General features: G+C 50.3%; 5 protein-coding genes across 5 annotated transcripts; 3 read left to right on the top strand and 2 right to left on the bottom strand.

The window, feature by feature from the left end:
* Positions 1–471: 471 nt before the first annotated feature.
* On the top strand, positions 472–1,927 carry QC764_204550 (uncharacterized protein; the record flags this gene model as incomplete). Its single annotated transcript, XM_062944154.1, has 3 exons — positions 472–851; positions 909–1,124; positions 1,176–1,927. Exons 1-3 carry the CDS (start codon positions 698–700, stop codon positions 1,925–1,927), a joined length of 1,122 nt encoding a protein of 373 aa, XP_062802953.1. The 5' UTR covers positions 472–697.
* Positions 556–4,613, bottom strand: QC764_204545 (uncharacterized protein). The gene is given in 6 exon segments (XM_062944153.1): positions 556–1,950; positions 1,961–2,511; positions 2,565–2,918; positions 2,981–3,127; positions 3,182–3,532; positions 3,583–4,613. 5 exon segments carry the CDS (start codon positions 4,468–4,470, stop codon positions 2,170–2,172), a joined length of 2,082 nt encoding a protein of 693 aa, XP_062802952.1. The 5' UTR covers positions 4,471–4,613; the 3' UTR covers positions 556–1,950; positions 1,961–2,169.
* Positions 4,614–4,816: 203 nt separating this feature from the next.
* QC764_204540 (uncharacterized protein) lies at positions 4,817–6,246 on the top strand. Its single transcript, XM_062944152.1, has 2 exons — positions 4,817–5,375; positions 5,554–6,246. Exons 1-2 carry the CDS (start codon positions 5,003–5,005, stop codon positions 6,048–6,050), a joined length of 870 nt encoding a protein of 289 aa, XP_062802951.1. The 5' UTR covers positions 4,817–5,002; the 3' UTR covers positions 6,051–6,246.
* A 1,223-nt stretch (positions 6,247–7,469) lies between these two features.
* Positions 7,470–12,358, bottom strand: QC764_204530 (uncharacterized protein; the record flags this gene model as incomplete). Its single annotated transcript, XM_062944151.1, is given in 3 exon segments — positions 7,470–9,583; positions 9,596–11,063; positions 11,132–12,358. 3 exon segments carry the CDS (start codon positions 12,356–12,358, stop codon positions 7,470–7,472), a joined length of 4,809 nt encoding a protein of 1,602 aa, XP_062802950.1.
* Positions 12,359–13,178: 820 nt separating this feature from the next.
* On the top strand, positions 13,179–17,637 carry QC764_204520 (uncharacterized protein; the record flags this gene model as incomplete). The annotated part of the gene is made up of 4 exons (XM_062944150.1): positions 13,179–13,298; positions 13,323–15,777; positions 15,836–17,160; positions 17,194–17,637. 4 exons carry the CDS (start codon positions 13,179–13,181, stop codon positions 17,635–17,637), a joined length of 4,344 nt encoding a protein of 1,447 aa, XP_062802949.1.
* Positions 17,638–17,693: the final 56 nt, after the last annotated feature.

Genomic DNA, 17,693 nt, shown 5'->3' with positions numbered 1-17,693 from the left:
CGTGCGAAGAGCCTCATTGAAAACAAGGTCCAGAATGTCATTACCTAACCCGTGTTTACTCACCATCCTACCAATGTTTATCACTCTGAAGTCATTGGATCCGTGACATAGTATCCTACCATGCAAGCCCGAATGTTATCGTGGGGGTTTCATATATCAACAGCCCATTTTCTTCATCACAACCCTCGATCATTGGCTCTCCACGCGGAATCGGCTCAGTCCGTGGTCACGCTGACAGTCTTCCGTCCCGAACTTAGACTGTTTCGGATGCTGTGTCCCGATGGCTTGAGGCTCTGCTTATCACCTCTGCACAGTGTGAGAGACTTATTGTTGCACTTCTGCTTCATTCTTGGTCTGGCAACAAATAGCACGCTCGGTTAGCACACCACCCCAACCGCTCTGCATGTGTTCACATAAGCTACACCCCTGAAGCTTCTTCTTGGCCCGGCAGTTAGCTCAGAGCCTCGATTTGAGCCTCATAGCCTTGTGGAATAGGTGGAATACGCAGTTGAGCCGCATCGAGGGCATTCACGTTCATGAGCTGGATGCAATGGATGAAGGGTATATATGCAGACATGAGTCCCGGTGAGAATCGGGGTCTTGAAGATCAAGTTCTGTACCCACTACTCTCTCTCCAATCTCATCATACTTGAACTTCCAAGGGAGAAATTGCACGACTCAGACAAGATCCTGAACAATGGACTGCCCTAGCTCCGCCGACTGGCCTAAAGAGCTCACCGGTGACCTGGCATGGACTGGTGCCGACTTTGAATCCAACACTGATGTTTTCACTGACAAGCTCTCAAGCCAAGATATTGAGGAGCTCAACTCTGCCATCAAACACTTCCAAGGTAACACATGTGTCACTCATATGCAGCCCACGTCATCAACTGACACTTGCCCACCAGCCCTGGGCCTTTCCCGTGGCCATGCAGACCCTACCACATTCCCTCTTTCTCAGGGACTCGCCAAACGGCTCCAGAAAGTCACGGACCATGTGTACAACGGCCGAGGATTCCACCGTATCCGTGGCATCAACCCCTCGGCTTATACAGACGAGGAATGTGTGATCCTCTACGCCGGCATCACCAGCTACATTGCTGATCAGCGTGCAAGAAACATTGGTGAGACTTCCTGCTTTAGAGACTGAAAGCAAAAGCTAAACTTTTCCCAAGACCACATCCGTGACCGCTCCCGTGCCCAACTCTCGCAAAAGCTTAGTCCTCTCGAGCTCGCCAAGCCCATGACATTTCACACCGACATCGACGTCGGTGACATGGTCTCTCTCTTCGTCCAAAGCACTCCCCTCGAAGGAGGAGACCAGTATCTCGCCCCCATTGCCTCAATCTACAACGACCTCATGAAGCGAGACCCCGAAGTCTTGCGCATTCTCTCCGAGAATTGGTACTGGGAGCGCGTCCACCGCCCCGGCCCAAATCAAACCATCACTAGGACCTTCAACAGGCCCGTGATTGGGTTCCACAACAACCAGCTTCAGATCAATATGGCTGTTACGTTCTTGGGGGCGAATCCCGCCATCCCTTTCTCGCCTGATGCTCCACAGCTTACACCCGAGAGGATTGCTGCTCTTAATCGGGTCCAGGAGGCCGCTACGCGTGTTAACCTTCGGATTGTTCCCGAGGCTGGAGATTTGTTGTTCATCAATAACTTTGCTGTTCTCCATGCACGTGCTGGATTTGTTGACTCGCCGGATGATGTGTGGAACCAGCGGTACATCATGCGCCTGTGGCTACATGACAGCCACAAGGGATGGGAGTCCGCTCCTGTCTTGCAGAGGAAGTTGGACGAGACGTTTGATCTGAGTGCTGCTGAGAAGGCGTACTGGACCAAGGATGAGATGGACAAGGTTGCTCCTGGCATGAGGATCAAGCAGATGGGCATTTCTGCTAACCCGGACCATGACTGAGTTCTGGCGTGGCTGTGCAGCGCGTGCGTGTTGGTGTAACAATGGTGCCGTCTGGGCCAGTGAAAGGTTGACGGTGGATTTTGCTTGTTTGTCGAAGGTTCTTTGCCGGTTCCCAGTGCCGCCTTAACGAAAGACTCGTCTGGTGCAAGCGGAGCTTGAAACTCGTTTTTGCAATGTCTTGGCTCGGAGGAGATAACAACAGGTATACTATAGCTGTGTTTGCTGAAATTGAACGCCCCTTTCTACTTCTTGCCTGAGTCAACCTCATCGTCGATATAAAGTCGTGCTATCCACGCCAACGGCCTTACAGCATCGTTATCGAGCCCCTCTTTGGTCAATCGTCTGAGAGAGTCGAATCGGGTCCTGATGAAACCCGACATTTGTCGAGCATATTGAAGCGCCTCCTCATCCAGGCCGCAGTCGTGGCGCAACTCGGCCACGTGTTTGTCGTTCCAGGTGGCTGCGAATGGTACCATGCCTTTCAAAACAGCTCGATAATGATAAATCAGGATTCTTGCAGAGTATTTCCATTCAGCGATCATTCTCGTGCCAATATTTCGAGCTTTTGACAATGCCTCACCACCCTGATCATCACCATTAGTGAGATTTCTGCAAGGTTTCTAAGATTCGTCCGTACCTCTGGTTCATACCGCCGAATGATGTCTATTTGGCGAGCATGCACTGTCTCCAAACTTTGAAGCAGCACGAATACTGTCAAGTAGACCTCGTACCAGCTTTTACGCTGGTTTTTGGTGAAAATTAGCTTCTTCAACTGCTTTACAAGGACTTCCATCTGTCCGTGCATGTAGGTAATTGCCATGTAATCCATCTGATAGTCAATCATTGATGGTACAGGGTAGCCACCGTTGAGTAGAAAATGTGGATTATGAAAATAAGGCAATTCAAGCACATTGTTTTCAGTCATGATCATTTTCGTTCGAGAGAAAAAGCTGGCTGCGCGGATGTTCATGGCAGTTGCTACAGCAGAGTCCTGTCACCGCCAATATTAGCCGATGATCACAGTTTCCTGAGAAGCTCACTGGAAGGGCTCACCCTGTATTTCAAGCAGTAACGTGTTGCTTCAGCAGTACTCAGTCGAATCATGTCGTCCAAAATACCGTCGAGACTCTCATCCAAGAGTGCTGCCTTGGTGGCTTCAATGTACCTTGCAACAGCAGCCACGCTTGCACCCTCATCGTACTGGAGTTTCAGTCAGTCAGCGATGACAAATAACCGGATCTCTAATGCACTTACACAGGCAAATGGTGTTGATATCATAGGAATGGACTTTTTTGGAGAAATAGACCATGGTTCTTCCATCACATCCCACTCGTAAGGTACGAACTTGCGACATTTAATGGTGACTGTTAATCCTGCTCCAGCGCCCTGTTTCTTGAACGGATATGACAGCGCTACGACTCTCGGACTTATGTCATCACCGGCCCATCTAATAGATATTGGCTCCGAGCGAATTTTTCCGGCCCTGGAATTTCCAGCCCGAAATGCAATGACGTTTTCCAGTGGCTCTCTATAACATGGTAATGAAAAAACTTTAGCGTTGGCAAGAGCTATTAAACATCGCCCGCAAGGCTCGTTTTCATCACACTATCACCGATGTTAGCACGTAACTGCTATCGACTCATAGTGCAACTCACGGCTTCTTTGAAGATCCTACATCGTAAGCATGCACCCATCCTCCTCACAAGCTTGATCTTCTTGCGGTCTTCGTCTGTATTGGGCTTGCGCTTCGCTTTACGTGGCATCGAACTGGAAGCTTGGGCGTCTGGTTCAGTGTGGTTGCAAGGTGTCCCTTGAGGGTCGAGTCTGGGCAGGATGCTCCTAAAAGCTATGGAGCAGTCATAGTATGTCACATTCTCTGTCGTCAACTGGGTTGACTTTGTTGAGATAGTGCGGTATGACTTTGTCCGGGAACGTTTCTTCGATTGTGGCAGGCTTTGTTTGGGTCGGATGACATAAGAACCAACCCCAACCCCAACATCGCTCTGTCTTTCCACTGACGGGTCTTTGGAGAAGGCATTGTGATCCCCGGTTGTTTGGTTGCTATAGTCTCCTGAGTACCCGCTTGGGAGCGACTGCTGCCTCAAGTATACTTCGGCCCCATCAGTTCCAGAGGCTATGTCAGGGGAGTCAACAAGATGGGTCGATGGCAAAGAGATAGAATTATGGTCGGGTGTCGAAACGAAGTCCCATGATGGAACGCCAAGGCATGACAAACTTTCGATGTTGGCCGACACTGTTGTAGGAACTATCGTTGACACGGGCGTAGTAGTTCGCAGGGGTTCCTCCCAATCGAAATCGATGGACGAAGACTGAGGTGTGAGCGAGGTGATGTTGAGACCCTCGTCGCCACTACTTGCGAGACTTGAAAGGCCTTGAAGGTCCTGATGCAACTCCCAGCGAACCTCTTGATCTGCCTCCCACTGCTCAAAGTCGAACATGGAGTCGAAACATTCTGATGGCGCCAAGCCGGGGTCTGATTCGTTTGTTTCTGGGCCGGCGTGACCCTCTCTGTGGCCGGACATGGTTTTGGAATTTGCGAACAGGTAATGTAAGGATCAGAAGTTGGCAACTGTGGAACGTGACGTACCGGTGGGAGGCTTAAACACAATAAGCAACTGGTACATGTAGTATCTAGAAACACTTCCTGCATCAAGGGCCGAACTGATGTGTGAGAAAAGCTCGCCAATAAAAGCGTCTGGGCGGGGTAGCTCCTTCGCCGGTCGAGCTCTGATTGACTCTGATTGGCCCCCAGAATAAGCACCTGGCATTTGTTGACTTCTGGGTCCCGCGAGGCTCGCACGGTGCAACACTGTATACGAGCCTCAACCCACCAGGACCTCAACCTCAACCCACCTCAACCCACATCATCGACCGGAGCCTCGCCAGTATTACCTATTGTGTCCCCAAGGTTTGTATCTGGTGGAATGGTAATCCTCGACAAGGAATTTCTTCATAAGTGCACACAAAGACAGTTAATTTGTAACAAGATGGGAACCGACCAGTTTATTTTTCTCTTTTTCATGTTTTTCGCTATCATTTGACATTGTTTGCCGCATGGATTTCCCTCCGCTGGGCCACCTGCGTATCGCAAGCCCCGACGATGTTCCTCGCATTAGCGTCGTGGCAACTGCCGCTTTCCGATACTCTCCTCTGTTCGAGTGGGAACGTCCCAATCATGCAAAGTACCCCGAAGACACACTCGAGTCGTACCGCGCCCAATTCCTGGATGCCATCCAGAGCGACGATCATATAGTCTTAGTCCGGGAGGACGCTTACTTGCGCGATGAAAACAACAAGACAGCTGCCATCATACCGGACAACACCGGTTGGACTGCTCCCAAGGCTGGTGAACGGGTCATTGTCGGTGTTATTTCCATTAAACTCGACCCAGGCTCTCGTCATGTTGGTAAATTGAAAATAAATAATGGTAACGTCACTGCTTTTATTGCATTCATTGCCTCTTTAACTCCTCCCATCTCAAAATCCCAACAGGAATTTTCATCTATGGTTACAAATCACTGTGGCCACATCCAAATATCTATATACTTCTATTGAAGCTCAAATTGCATTTATGTGAACCTCATTTTAACCATCACGTCTCCCAGGTTGTTATCTCGCAACTCCACATAGCCTGAATCGAGACTTAAACCAACGCCACTATGACGAGTGGGGCCTTCTCTCTGCTACTGCCAAAAGGAAAAACAGAGTCCACAGACACTCCACCATCAGCATGATAGTCGTTCACCCGGCATACTGGAGACGTGGCCACGGCACTCAGCTGGCAACATGGGCTAGAGACCTCTCAAGAATGGACAGGATCCCTCAGTGTGTCAGCGCTGCGCCCATGTCCCAGTGTCTGTTCATGTCTCTGGGATTCCGGGAGATCGACGCAATTGTGGCTGAAGGAGATAAGGATGACCCTAGAGGAGTCAAAACACTGTTGCTGGAGTTCGGACGCGAATACCGCGGCGAGCCTTACCAACGTCTGATTCTTCGTTGGATTGTCAAGGTTACAAAGGACTCACTGGTGGGGCTGGTGAGGTGGACACAGCGTAGGTTGAATAGGATGCAGGTCCAGGGGAATGAGAAAGGGGTTTGGTGATTGTAGTTGTGGGACCAAGGGTAAAAGACCAAACACCAACTGGAAACACTCTTTAGGAGATTTCATGCATCAGAGAGGACATTATCACGCTCTTTCATAACCTCTCAAACCAATCAGACATGACTTCAAGAAAAGGCGTTCTTTTCACTGCCAACTCTTGAATAAACTATTGAATTCATGAATATGATGACTGTCTGGGTACATAATTCTGATATAATTCTATCCTGGCCAGCACCTTGCCCTTGTGGTACGAGCTCCCAAGCCCATCATTCGCATCATAGATATGAGAGGTGAGGAGCAGAGTCACAAGACCCAATCATCACAGATTCATGAACTTGACCCGCAAACTCAGCCAGAATACAAATATCAAAGTCCGTTTCCTGCACAATAGAAGCGTCAACAAGACTGTTTCTCCAAACAAACTAATAAAGAAACAAAGGAAAGGACGGGAAACAGGACTGATAAAAGGCAGATTTTCAAGCACCTCTAATTCTCCGTGGAATGCCCCAGGCTCTTGTGGCAAATCTCTTGCTTCCATCCACAGTTTCTCATGAATATGAACCACGCCGTCCTTCAGGTAACGCTTGATGAGATAGTGTGGGTCTTTTGGCTTTGGGGTTGGTTTCGACTGAGATGAGACCTTTGTTTCAGAAGTTTTGGGTTTGACACTTTTTGGGGCAAGTGGGCAGCTCAACCAGTCGGCTTTCAGGTCAGGGTTGGTATTCGAGGTAGCCGACTTGGCTCCTTTTTGAATTTGAGTATTTTTATGACTGCTTGTGTGCGCCATCGAAACACCGAGGACCTTTTGATACAATGTAAAAGAAAGAAAGAAGTGATGAACCAAAAGACTGGGGTCCAGAGTCAGAGTAAGAGAACAGTGGAAAGATCATTGAATATAAGATAATGTATTGACCTACCCCTACCTAAACACTATATTCCTACCTCAACGAACCAGACGAAGCCACATTTTCTCGTCTTCTGTGACTCAATTGCAATATCATGTGCCATCTTTCAATGTGTTGATACCTAAAGAAGCTAGGTGCCAATTTGTTGATTCACTGTTCATGATCAAGGTCTGCCGGGGGAGGAAAGCGCTAGGTCGCCGGTCCGGAAACCAACCAATCATCTGATTAGGGCGGATTTCCCAAACCACCAAGGACTGTTCATGCTTACTTCAACATGCAGTGAGATTAAAAAAAATGGTGCATCGTGACGGTCTGAGAAGAAAATTCCGAGGAGCCTGGAGGAGTGGGCTCCAAGCACCAGATCTCTCAAAGGTGGCATCGGCCACTGACCCATTGGAACTCCTTCAAACGCAAGACCGCACATTTCACTCTTCAATACTTATAAGGAAACGCCAAATGTTTTGCACGAAATGCATTGCCTACCTACCTACCCAGTTCTCTCCAACTGATACTACTAGTACATATAGTCTTCTTCATATCCGTTGCCATCACCATCTTGCCCATCTTCATAGTCCTGCCCGTACTCCTCATTCTGCCCATATTCATAATTCTCATCATCTTGCTCATCGCCCTTATCCTGCCCGTACTCATCCTCAACTCCATCATCCTCAACTCCATCATCCTCCGCTTCATCATCCTCTGCTTCATCATCCTCTGCTTCATCATCCTCTGCTTCATCATCCTCCGCTTCATCATCCTCCGCTTCATCATCCTGTTCATTATCGTCGTCCTGCTCATTATCATCGTCCTGCTCATCATCGTCGTCCTGCTCATTATCGTCGTCCAGCTCATTGTCATCGTCCTGCAAGGCATCGCTATCTTGGTTCAGACTTCGGTCATCACCATCTCCAGCGGGTTCATCTCCACTGTCATTGTGATACCCGTATCCATCCTCATCGTCATCTCCATCCCCGTTTCCATCCTTGCTATTAGCCGTTCCGGTGTGGTTAGAGCCGCCTCCAGAGCTCTGCCCGCTGACACTCTGGGCGTCATTGTCATCATCGTCACCATCACCACTGACTTGGCTCTGTGTGTCATCTCCCCATTCGTTTTCTTCACCATTGCCATCCGCATCACTCCCATTGTTCTGCTCCTCGTCGCTATCTTGATTTCCCCATCTATTGTGGCTCTGGTTGTCATCATCATCCCCAGAAACACTCGACCTCTGAGAATCGTCTTCATTTTCGTCCCCATCGTCATCGTTGGAGCCACCCTCATCATCCGACTTTCGGTGCCCATCATCACTTGAGGCATAACCTTTGAAACTTCCTTCCTCGCCTGCCATGTTTCCTTCGTTATCACTCTCTCCATCTCCTCCCGATTCGATATTACCTTCGCTGTCACCCTCATTGTCACTACCGTCGTCGCTTTTGTGGTGGTTATCATTGTCGTCGCTGTCGTGCTCTCCCTGTTGGGACCCATCGACGCTTTGGGTGTCGAAGCCCGCTTGGCTCCCATTGTCAACCTCTTCATCGTTGTCTGAGTCGTTTGCGTTATGTTCTCCGCTATTGCTGTCGGTGTCATTCCCACGTCCGTTATCGCTATCAGTGTCGTTGCCGCTGAGTTGATCGTTTTCACCTTTCGAATTATAACCATCATGCTGCTCAACATCACTGTCTTGAGCTCCTTGTACAGAGTGTTGATCGTTGTTATCACTATCAGTGTCTCCCTCTCCTTGTTGAGCAGCTTCAATTTGGTGGTTGTGCGAAGACTGATCAACGTTTATGGTGGTTGAACTGTTGTTTGTGATGTTATGGTAAATGACTGCACCAGCTATTACCGCAGCACCAGTTACCGCAGCTCCAGCTAGAACGGCAGAACCGGATGACTTGTCAGCTTTTGTCGGTTCACTGATCCTCTGATCCACGGTAGAGGAGCTGTCAGGGACTGATCGCTGAGGCGTGGCCGGAGGCTCGCCGGTGGTCAATACTTCGTTGCTGGTAGAAAGGGTCTCCTTGGTGGAAGCCTCATAACTGGTTGACGTGACAGTGTTGTCTTGGGTTTTGACAGTGGTGGATCTTGTATCTTCGCTCTTGCTGGCGGTGGATGTTGCGGCTTTTTCTTCAGATGAAGCCTCCTTGGCATGGCAAGATCCGTTCTCGGTGGAAGACTCTTGAGACTTTGAATTCTCCTCGGCTTGGTCTCTGGTGATTGAAAATAGCTGCGTATCTGATGGTCCATCCGCAGTCGAAGCTTTGTTGGCGGCTGCATCGTCGTCATCGACAGCATTCTTCTTAGTGGTGTCCAGATTGTCGGCCTTGGAGGATTGCTCCTCATTAGAACCCTTTGAGGCATTGGTTGGGTCCTCAGGGTCTTTGGGATCTGCTGATTGTTCCTTTCTCTTGGCGTTCGGATTTGAAAAATCAGAGTCACCATCCTCCTTAAAGCCATCTGGGTCGTCGTTGTTGCCAGTTGATCCCTTTTTAACGTCTGACAATTTTTTATGGCCTGATGACTCACTGGTGGACTTCTCCTCACTCTCAGTCTTATCTTCACTCTCATCTCCACTCTCATCCTCAGTCTCTTCCCCACTCTCATCCTCACTCTCATCCTCGCTCTCATCCTCATCATCAAACTCAATCTCCTCTTCAGTCTCATCCTCGGTATCCTCTTCAGTCTCATCTTCCGTATCCTCTTCAGTCTCATCTTCCGTATCCTCTTCAGTCTCCTCCTCGGTCTTCTTCTCCGTCTTCTCCCCAGCCTTAGTAGTGGTAGTCTTTGTCTTTATTGTCTTGCTCTTCATCTCTTGCCTCTTGGAGACACTTCGAGACTCTGACTTCGTAGACGCCATACTCTTTTTGACTTTCTCCTTTCCTTTCGACTCCTTGATAGACTTGTTGCCGCTTGTCTTTGGAGGCTTAGCCGTCTTGCTGTCTTTCTTGATCCCTTGCTTGACCTTGCTTTTGACCTCTTTCTTCACCCCATGGGTAGCCTTCTTTTTAGCATCGCTCTTTACAGTCTTGTTATCCTTGCCTCCATCTTGCTTGGACTTGGGCTCGTGGAGACCGGCGGAGTCTTCCGCAACTGCGGCTACAACGTCCTTCAACTTATTCAGCCCAGAGCCCACCAGAGACTTCCCGTCCCCGCCCCCGCTCCGCTTGTTCGCACCACGCGTCTTCGTCTCAGCACTAGAAATTTCCTTCTTGGCCTTGGTAGACTCGCTTGTGTCTTTGGAACTCGTGGATGTTTTATTGGCAGAGGCGGTGAGGGTGGAGGATGTCTTGGTCTGTTCTGTCTTCACCTTTGTCTCTTTAGACTTGGTGTCACTGTTCTTCTTGACTGCCCCTGAAGACTCCTTGACTTGCGATGGCTTAGCAGCGACAGGCGGAACTCTTTGTTTGGTCTTATCTTTGTCCTCTTTGGGGGCACTCCGGGTTTGTTCTTTTGAGCTGATGGTCTGTTTTGCAGCAGCGAAAATACCTGACGCAGCTGTCTGCACTGCTTGTGATCCGGGGATAGATGGCTGAGCCGGTGCTTTGGTTGGCAAGGGCATCGTTGCCTTTGTGGAGGTAAGACCACCAATGGCTTGACCAACTGTCTGTCGGAGAGATGTTGTCTTGGCTCCCTGCGCCGTTGGCAGTTTTTGACCAGGGCCCTGGCGTCCATCCAAGCCGACAACCCCTCTCGTCTGGACCATAGAAGCACTTGTCTGAACTGTGGATGTTGTAGTTGACAAGAGACTGTCGATAAATTGTCGTGACACGGATGGGCCGCCGGTGGGGGCATGTGATGTCTGAGGAATGGACATCAAGATCTTCTGCAGAGGACCAGAGGCCTTGTCTGGGAATTGGAACGTGGAAATATCCTCATCGGATGCGACAACAGTGCCCTTGGGCAATAGCTTCTCTAAAGGCAGAAATTCGCTAGCTTGCCCCTGTATTCCTGCGGTACGTTTGTAGGCCTTCAGAGGTGGTATGTGGCTGTTGTCTTGAAACGGGATAGGGTCGTGGCGGCTCCAGTTCTTTGCAAGATAACGTTGACTTGACGAAGATGTTGACTGTTGCGTCTGGGTGATGGTTGTCCGTGCGGCTGCTGTTGCTGAGGCTGCCTGTGAAAGGTTATGTCAGTTACGACTGAGCTGTAAGAGCAGACCTCTGTCAAACTTGTATTTCTTACCTGTGTAAGGTTGGCCATGTCCTTTCCAGGAGGTTTGGCTTGTCCCAGGGATATCTTGCCAGCGAGACTTGCCCCGGTGTTGACAACGTTTCCAGCCGCGGCTTTGGTATCCAGGCCAGGAGTTGGCTGGGATATGGGCATCATCAAGTCTTGCCAGTTGGTAATCGACGAGGGGATATGGCGCTCCTCTGTGATCTTCGCGGTTGGTATGACAGATGATGCAGCAGAACTGTGAGCCCCAGACTTTACCCAACCCTCTGACTTCAAGCCGGTTTCTGCCTTTAGCTTCGTATTCGACGTACCGTTACGAGGCTTCGACTGGACGGAGCCCGTAGTGCTGACAGTCTTTGAACTGATGCTTGTTGAAGTTGCTTCTTTGCTGGATGCCTTGCTCAGAGAAACTGTATTGGGAGAGCGAGGTCCTAAATCATTCTGAAGGTTCGCAGCGACCTTTGGCGTTGGCACTGGCGGAATGTCTGAGGAGGTGGACTTGGGACCGCGATTCGTGTCTTGAGGTTTCGCCTTGGTTGTCGACGTTGCGGTTTTCTTCTGTTTTCCATCTTCGATTTCTTTCTTTTTGACCGTGACTTGTTTTATCGTCGAAGTCACGGTAGATTGTTGAAACTCTGTTTGCAAAACGGTTGAATTGAGAGTGATGATTTGACCAGCGTACGGGGTCCCCGAATGGGTAGCTATTTCAGCATCTCTCGTGACTGTTGCCCTGACGATAGGTAGCCGATCATCCAAAGGGTACAACGCATCGACGTAAAATGGCTTCCGTTGGCTCTTCATCCAGTTCCAACCATGTTGAAGCCATGGCGACTGTGCCAAGTCGATTGACACAGGTGGGGCAATGAGGTGACTGGGCGTGGGCACCGGTTGAGACCCTCGGTTGAGACGATGATGACCAGCTTGGAATGCCTGTGAAGGTAACTCTGGTGCCTTGATTGGCAGGGGCGCTGACGTTGCTGGCGTTGAAGGAGGGATGTAGTTGAATCCGTCTGGGACTGCGGCTACGAGACAGGCAATGCAGAGCTTCTTGGTGTCAAGGTAGGTAATCTTGGGCTCGGGATCGGAAGAGAAAAAGCCAAGACGACTCGGGTAGCGGTGGTCCTCCTCGGCACGGTACTTGGGAAAGTGCCGGCAGCTAAGCTCTGGACCACTCAACTGAGACTCCAGGTACTCTGCCGAGCCGGGTACTGCTTTCAGAGGGCCGTTGATTGCCATTGTGCTTAGTTGTACGAATAAGAGAGTATTTGAGATGTTTGGACAAAATGAGCTTTGATGTCGATGACGAGAAGGTTTGTCAGGTTTAAAAAGACTTATCCCTGGGTCGACAGTATCTAGATAGATCAAAGAAAGGGAGATTGCATCTGATCCTAAGCGCCGAAAAACACCATGCTAACCTACTGAGTGGCCAGAGGCGAACACTAATTCAGGAGTTCAATGATCATCCTCAGCCTGATAAAGCACATCTTGGAATACCGGGTGCTAGACCCCAACATGTGAAACAACGGCCCCCAGGCTGGAACCGTTGTGGCTGCACAGCCCCAACATTATTTTAATTAGTCCACCTCCATGTGCAGATGTGGTCCGTGAAGATGCCTCATAGTGAAAGGTACATCGTGTTCAAGTACACGGCGTCTGCACTGTCTCATAGGTCGCCTTGCTGTAGTGGTGTACAACAAATGGCCACATGCATTTTCAGTGGGGGTCAGCTGCTACACCGGCCAGCAAAAGGCATCCGGGCCGGTAAAATGTCTGAAATCGAAACAAACACTGCAGTCACCACTGCATGTTCTCCGCTCATTATGCGCTTTGCTTTGCCGCAGAGCCTCACATGGAAGTTCTGTCAGTTCGCTGTCATCTCTAGAACTGACCCAAAGCCGTGGGAAGAGGGTACCCAGAAGATTCCCAGGAAAGAATTTCCTTCAATTGTCCCTATTCTTCATCTCACCAAAGCTAGGCTGTGTTTGAAATCAAAAGCCCTTCTCAGACATTGTTACCTAGGTACTTTACTTAGGCAGGTAGCCAACTCTTCGAAACGATGGAAGCCCCAATGCATCTCACAGTGGGCTCCACTCGAACAATTTCAACACCACCAACACCATCGACAACAACAATGTTCTCAGCATCTCCTGCTTTTACCCCGACATTGAGTCCACCAATGAGTCCACCAATGAGTCCACCAATGAGTCCCCCAATGAGCCCACCAATGACCCCATACTCGCCTCCACTCTCCTCACCAGCATCACCTTTCGGCGTGAGAGCCAGCTTGTGCAGAACCGTGTCCACCATCTTCAAACCCGACATGAAATTCTCGGAGAAAGAAGTGGCCCGGGCCAAAGCTCTCATGTCGGAGCACTGCAATAACAAGAGTCGAAAGTCCAAAGGAGAATTCACCTACAAAGACGCCAATGCGGTTCTCGCAAGTATCGCCGAGGGAAAAGCTCCCGATGCAACTCCGGCCCTTGTCTATGCCTTGCAGACCGACTTCGAAGCCAATGCTTCCATCAAGCGACGGAAGAGTACCAACCTCTTCAAGGTCATGACCGGCCGAGATCAAGAAGATATTCGCAGTGATGTTCTTGAGAGAGCCGTGCAGAATTGCTCATACGAGATCGTCTATGCACTCGCCCTGAAGGCGGACCAAGACGCGTTCGACAGAGCACTTCCGTTTGCCATCACCCAGAATGATACGGCCAAAGTGTCTGTCTTGATATCCGGTGGTGCGAATGCTGAGCCCCTGCATGAGCAGTTTTTGCATGTTGTGGACAACGGTCCGAATGACATGCTTCCCCTCCTGCTGGGAAGGCTTAAAGGAGCGTGCGGAGACTGCCGGCACAAAGGGTTGGTGAGGGCTTCAGCATCAGGCAACTACATGAAGGTTCAGAATTTGCTGGACGCACAGGCGGACCCGAAATTTGAGAATGCAGCTGCACTCAAAGCCGCGATATTGGGTCACTACGAAGATATTGCTGTCGCCATTGCGTCTACACCCGAGATGGCATCTATCCCCCTTATCTTGGACGCCATGGTGGGAGAAGCATTCACTGCTGGTCTAGACCGGGCCCTGATTGCTTGTCTACAGTCAGGGGCAAAAGGTCCTGTGAGAGATGAAGTCTTGCTTGAAGCTGTCAAACAGAGGCGGTCGGTTGAGCTCATCCAGTCGCTTGTTCAGCATGGCTCATCAATCGAGCATAAGAACGGGGCGGTGATACATGCCGCCATTCAGAGCCGCTCTGTGCCGATGCTCAAAGCCGTGCTGTATGGAGGGCCGTCAAAGCTCACCATCTCTACAACAATCGACTCGCTAGCTTCGGTTAGGTCGATTTCAATCATTCACGATATGGCCAGCCTTTTGCTTCCTGCTGGGTTGGAGGGAGAGCCAGTCAACAGATTGCTCGCCATATCGCTCCACGGGGATTCTCTTGAGGGCGACGCTACGTCACGGTCTTCATTGGTGCAATTCTTGGTACAAAGAGCCAATGCAGATGTCAACTTCAACGGAGGCCAGCCGCTTGTGCTCGCTTCGACAAAGGGGTGGCTGGAAATTCTCTCCGTCCTGTTGTCTGGTCCAGTCACTCTACAGTCACTGCAGGCTGCTGTCGCTGCGTCTATTGGCCTTGCGGATAGTGAGGTACGCCTTGGGATTGTCAAACGACTACTGCATGCAGCTGGCTACAATCGCCAACCTCTTGAGCAGTCGGTGTTCCAAGTTGCTTGTAGAAGCCTGGATCTGTCACTCCTCAACCTTCTACCCCATGCCAGTCAGTCACCAGAAGAAGTCTTGGCTGGATTCCGCGCTGCTCTAGCAAATCCTAAATGGCAAATGCCGGCTGGTCTCTCGACAATCCGCGCACTACTTCATCTTGGTGTTTCAGGGAGCGATGTCAGACAAGCCTTCTGTCATGCCGCCAAAAGCTACGAGCGGGATGCTTTCGAGCTCTTCGCTGCCTATGTCGACATTCGCACAGTCATTGATGCCTTTCAGGGTGTCATCCAGACTTCCAAGGACTGGCTCGCTCCGGACGACAAATATCTTTGGCTTGTCCATGATCTGCTCACGTGGGGTGGCCGAGGGAGAGAGCAAGCCAACCACGCCTTTCTTATTGCCATTGAGGCATATCTGATGCACCGTTGTTCAGAGGCTATGGTTGAGACTATGCTCAGTGTTGGACACGCCAATGTCAACTTTCAGTCTGGAGAGGCTCTGAAGCTGGCAGTTAGGGCTGGAAATACTGAAGTCTTGAGGATGCTTCTTGGCCGTGGGGCAACAGTGGACTCGATTGAGGGTGCTTTCTTCGAAGTCATGGTTACCTCATTGACTGAAGAGACAGCACTTTTGTTCATCGACATTGTCACATCATCTGATGGTTCTAATGTTGTTCAGACGTTCAGAAAGACGATACCCCAACTCCGCACGCCAGTCAGGGAGTGTCTGGCGGCCCATCCTGGTTCTATCAAACTTGTGAAGCGCTTGATTAAGTTGGGCGTCAAATTCGACATGACAGAACCAACCGCCCTATATGGCAGCGACTATGGTCCTGAGCCTTGTACCGCTCTTCTCTGGAGTTTACTGCCTCGACCACCAGGATGTCGCCCAATTGAGCCAGGTGTCATCCTAGCATTGATTGAAGCCAAAGGTAGGCTGACGTGCCCCAATACTTTCTTCTGAGTATGTGGCTAATAACGGTCGTACAGTAGCCGATGTGAACTTTGTGGCACCGGTTTCGAAGGCCACAGCGCTCATTCTTGCCGCCGCCTTTGGGCATGCTGAAGTTGTCAATCACCTGATTAAAGCCGGGGCAAACACCCGAATACGGGACAGCTTGGACAGTTCCGCTTTGTTCTATGCATCCCGCGAAGGTCACCTTGACATTGTCAAGGCTCTGCTGAAGATGCCATACAGGCCCAACGATGGTAGCCTTCACGAAGCTGCAAGGAACCTCCACAGCAAGGTTTGCCGTGCCCTGATAGCGACCAAGAACTTCTCTGTCAACTTTGCGTCTTTTCTTCACGGGGTTCGAACCCCCTTACATGAAATGGCATGCTGCTGTGATGGGAGTGGCAGTCAGGTGGACATGGAGGACACTCTTCTTGAACTCAAGAAAGGTGGTTTGGACCTTTTCCAATTTTGGAAGACACCGAAATGGAAGAATGCCCTGATATTGGCTCTGGAAAATCCGCGACCGTTCGCAGTGATCAAAGCTCTTCTTGACATGGTCTGGGACGACATCAACAACGACAACAACGTATATACCCTGCAGGAGCCAAGTCCGAAAACGGGAAGCATGATCACTTGTCATTACTCACCAACTATGTATCTCAAATTCCTCCATCCATCAAATTCGGAGAAGGAAGCTGAGCTTAACTACGCCCTTGAGCAAATGCTGAGAGATAAAGGGGCTGAGGATAGATACTGGTCTGACGTCGCTGCTGATCAGCCGCTCGGCGCAATCGGCTACCCTGAGGCACTTGCAAAAGAGATCAAACGCCTTGAGAAGATCCAGCGGGACCATGATGACCAGCTCCGTCGGGATAAAGAAGCACAATTCCAGAAGATTTTCATTGAGCAAACCCGCCACGAGCAGCGCCTGGTTCAAGAAGGACAAGCTACAGTTCACAAGGTCCAGAATAGCAACATCCTTCATGAGAGCAAGTTGCATCAAGACGCAGAAGTCACACTCCAGCAACTCCAAACATTGGAAGAAAAGAACCACATTGCTCACCGGGGCCGCGTGCTCGCCAACCAAGACAAAGCCGGACTTCTCGCGGTAGACAACAATGGTCTCGCTCAGAAGCATCACATCAACGAGCGCCACCAGCAGGTGATGGACAATCAGAAAGTCCACCTCGCACAGATGCTGGACTATCAGGCTTACCGCAAGACCCAAATGATGGATCAGCAAAAGCTCCACCAGACACAGATGACAGACCACCACAAGCTTGTCACTCAGGAGAGAGCCGACTACCAGAAATTCATCACCCAGCAGAGAACAGACTGGCAAAAGGTTCAAGCCGCACAAGCTATCGACCAGCAGAAACTGGCGGCCATGCAGGGAGTCGACCAGCAGAAACTCCTCACTCACAAAACCATGGAAAAGCAAAAGCTCAAGGCCACCGAGGCAGTCGATAAGCACAAGGTTTACCAGCTCCACAAGATGAACAAGGAAACCCGCGACAATGTCAAGAAGACAGGCGAGCAGCAAGTCACGCTCAAGAAGTCGATGGCCAAGCTCGATGTGAAGGCGGACCAGCGAAAGTTGGACTTCCAGCGCAGCACAGACCAGAACAAGCTGAACTTCGCACATGCCAGCAATCAGCAAAAGGTGGACTATCAATGGGATGCCCATGACGAGGAATTGGATTTCGAGCAGAACAAGGCAGGGATGAGGCTATTGGAACAGGAGATGTCAAAGCGGATTGGTGGACCAGCGGCTCCGGGGCAAAGGAAGGTTGTGAAGGGAAAGCAGCAAGGACCGAGGGGATTCATTGAACAGTAGTGATGACGCACACAAGGTTTTGCCATTTTTTCATTTTTTGTTTATTGAGTCTTTAG

The sequence above is a fragment of the Podospora pseudoanserina genome, chromosome 2, assembly GCF_035222485.1.
Source record: "Podospora pseudoanserina strain CBS 124.78 chromosome 2, whole genome shotgun sequence".
NCBI lineage: Eukaryota > Fungi > Ascomycota > Sordariomycetes > Sordariales > Podosporaceae > Podospora > Podospora pseudoanserina.
The sequence above is the reverse complement of the archived record's forward strand: the minus strand, read 5'-3'. Positions and strand labels throughout refer to the sequence as shown.

Bases quoted from the DNA above. Each gene is read 5' to 3' on its own strand.
- QC764_204540 (XM_062944152.1), top strand. From the start codon at position 5,003: ATGGATTTCCCTCCGCTGGGCCACCTGCGTATCGCAAGCCCCGACGAT. The intron at 5,376-5,553 runs GTAACGTCACTG...CACGTCTCCCAG, and splicing joins TAAATTGAAAATAAATAATG to GTTGTTATCTCGCAACTCCA.
- QC764_204545 (XM_062944153.1), bottom strand. From the start codon at position 4,470: ATGTCCGGCCACAGAGAGGGTCACGCCGGCCCAGAAACAAACGAATCA. The intron at 2,919-2,980 runs GTGAGCCCTTCC...TGGCGGTGACAG, and splicing joins GTTACTGCTTGAAATACAGG to GACTCTGCTGTAGCAACTGC. The intron at 2,512-2,564 runs GTACGGACGAAT...GGTGATGATCAG, and splicing joins TTCGGCGGTATGAACCAGAG to GGTGGTGAGGCATTGTCAAA.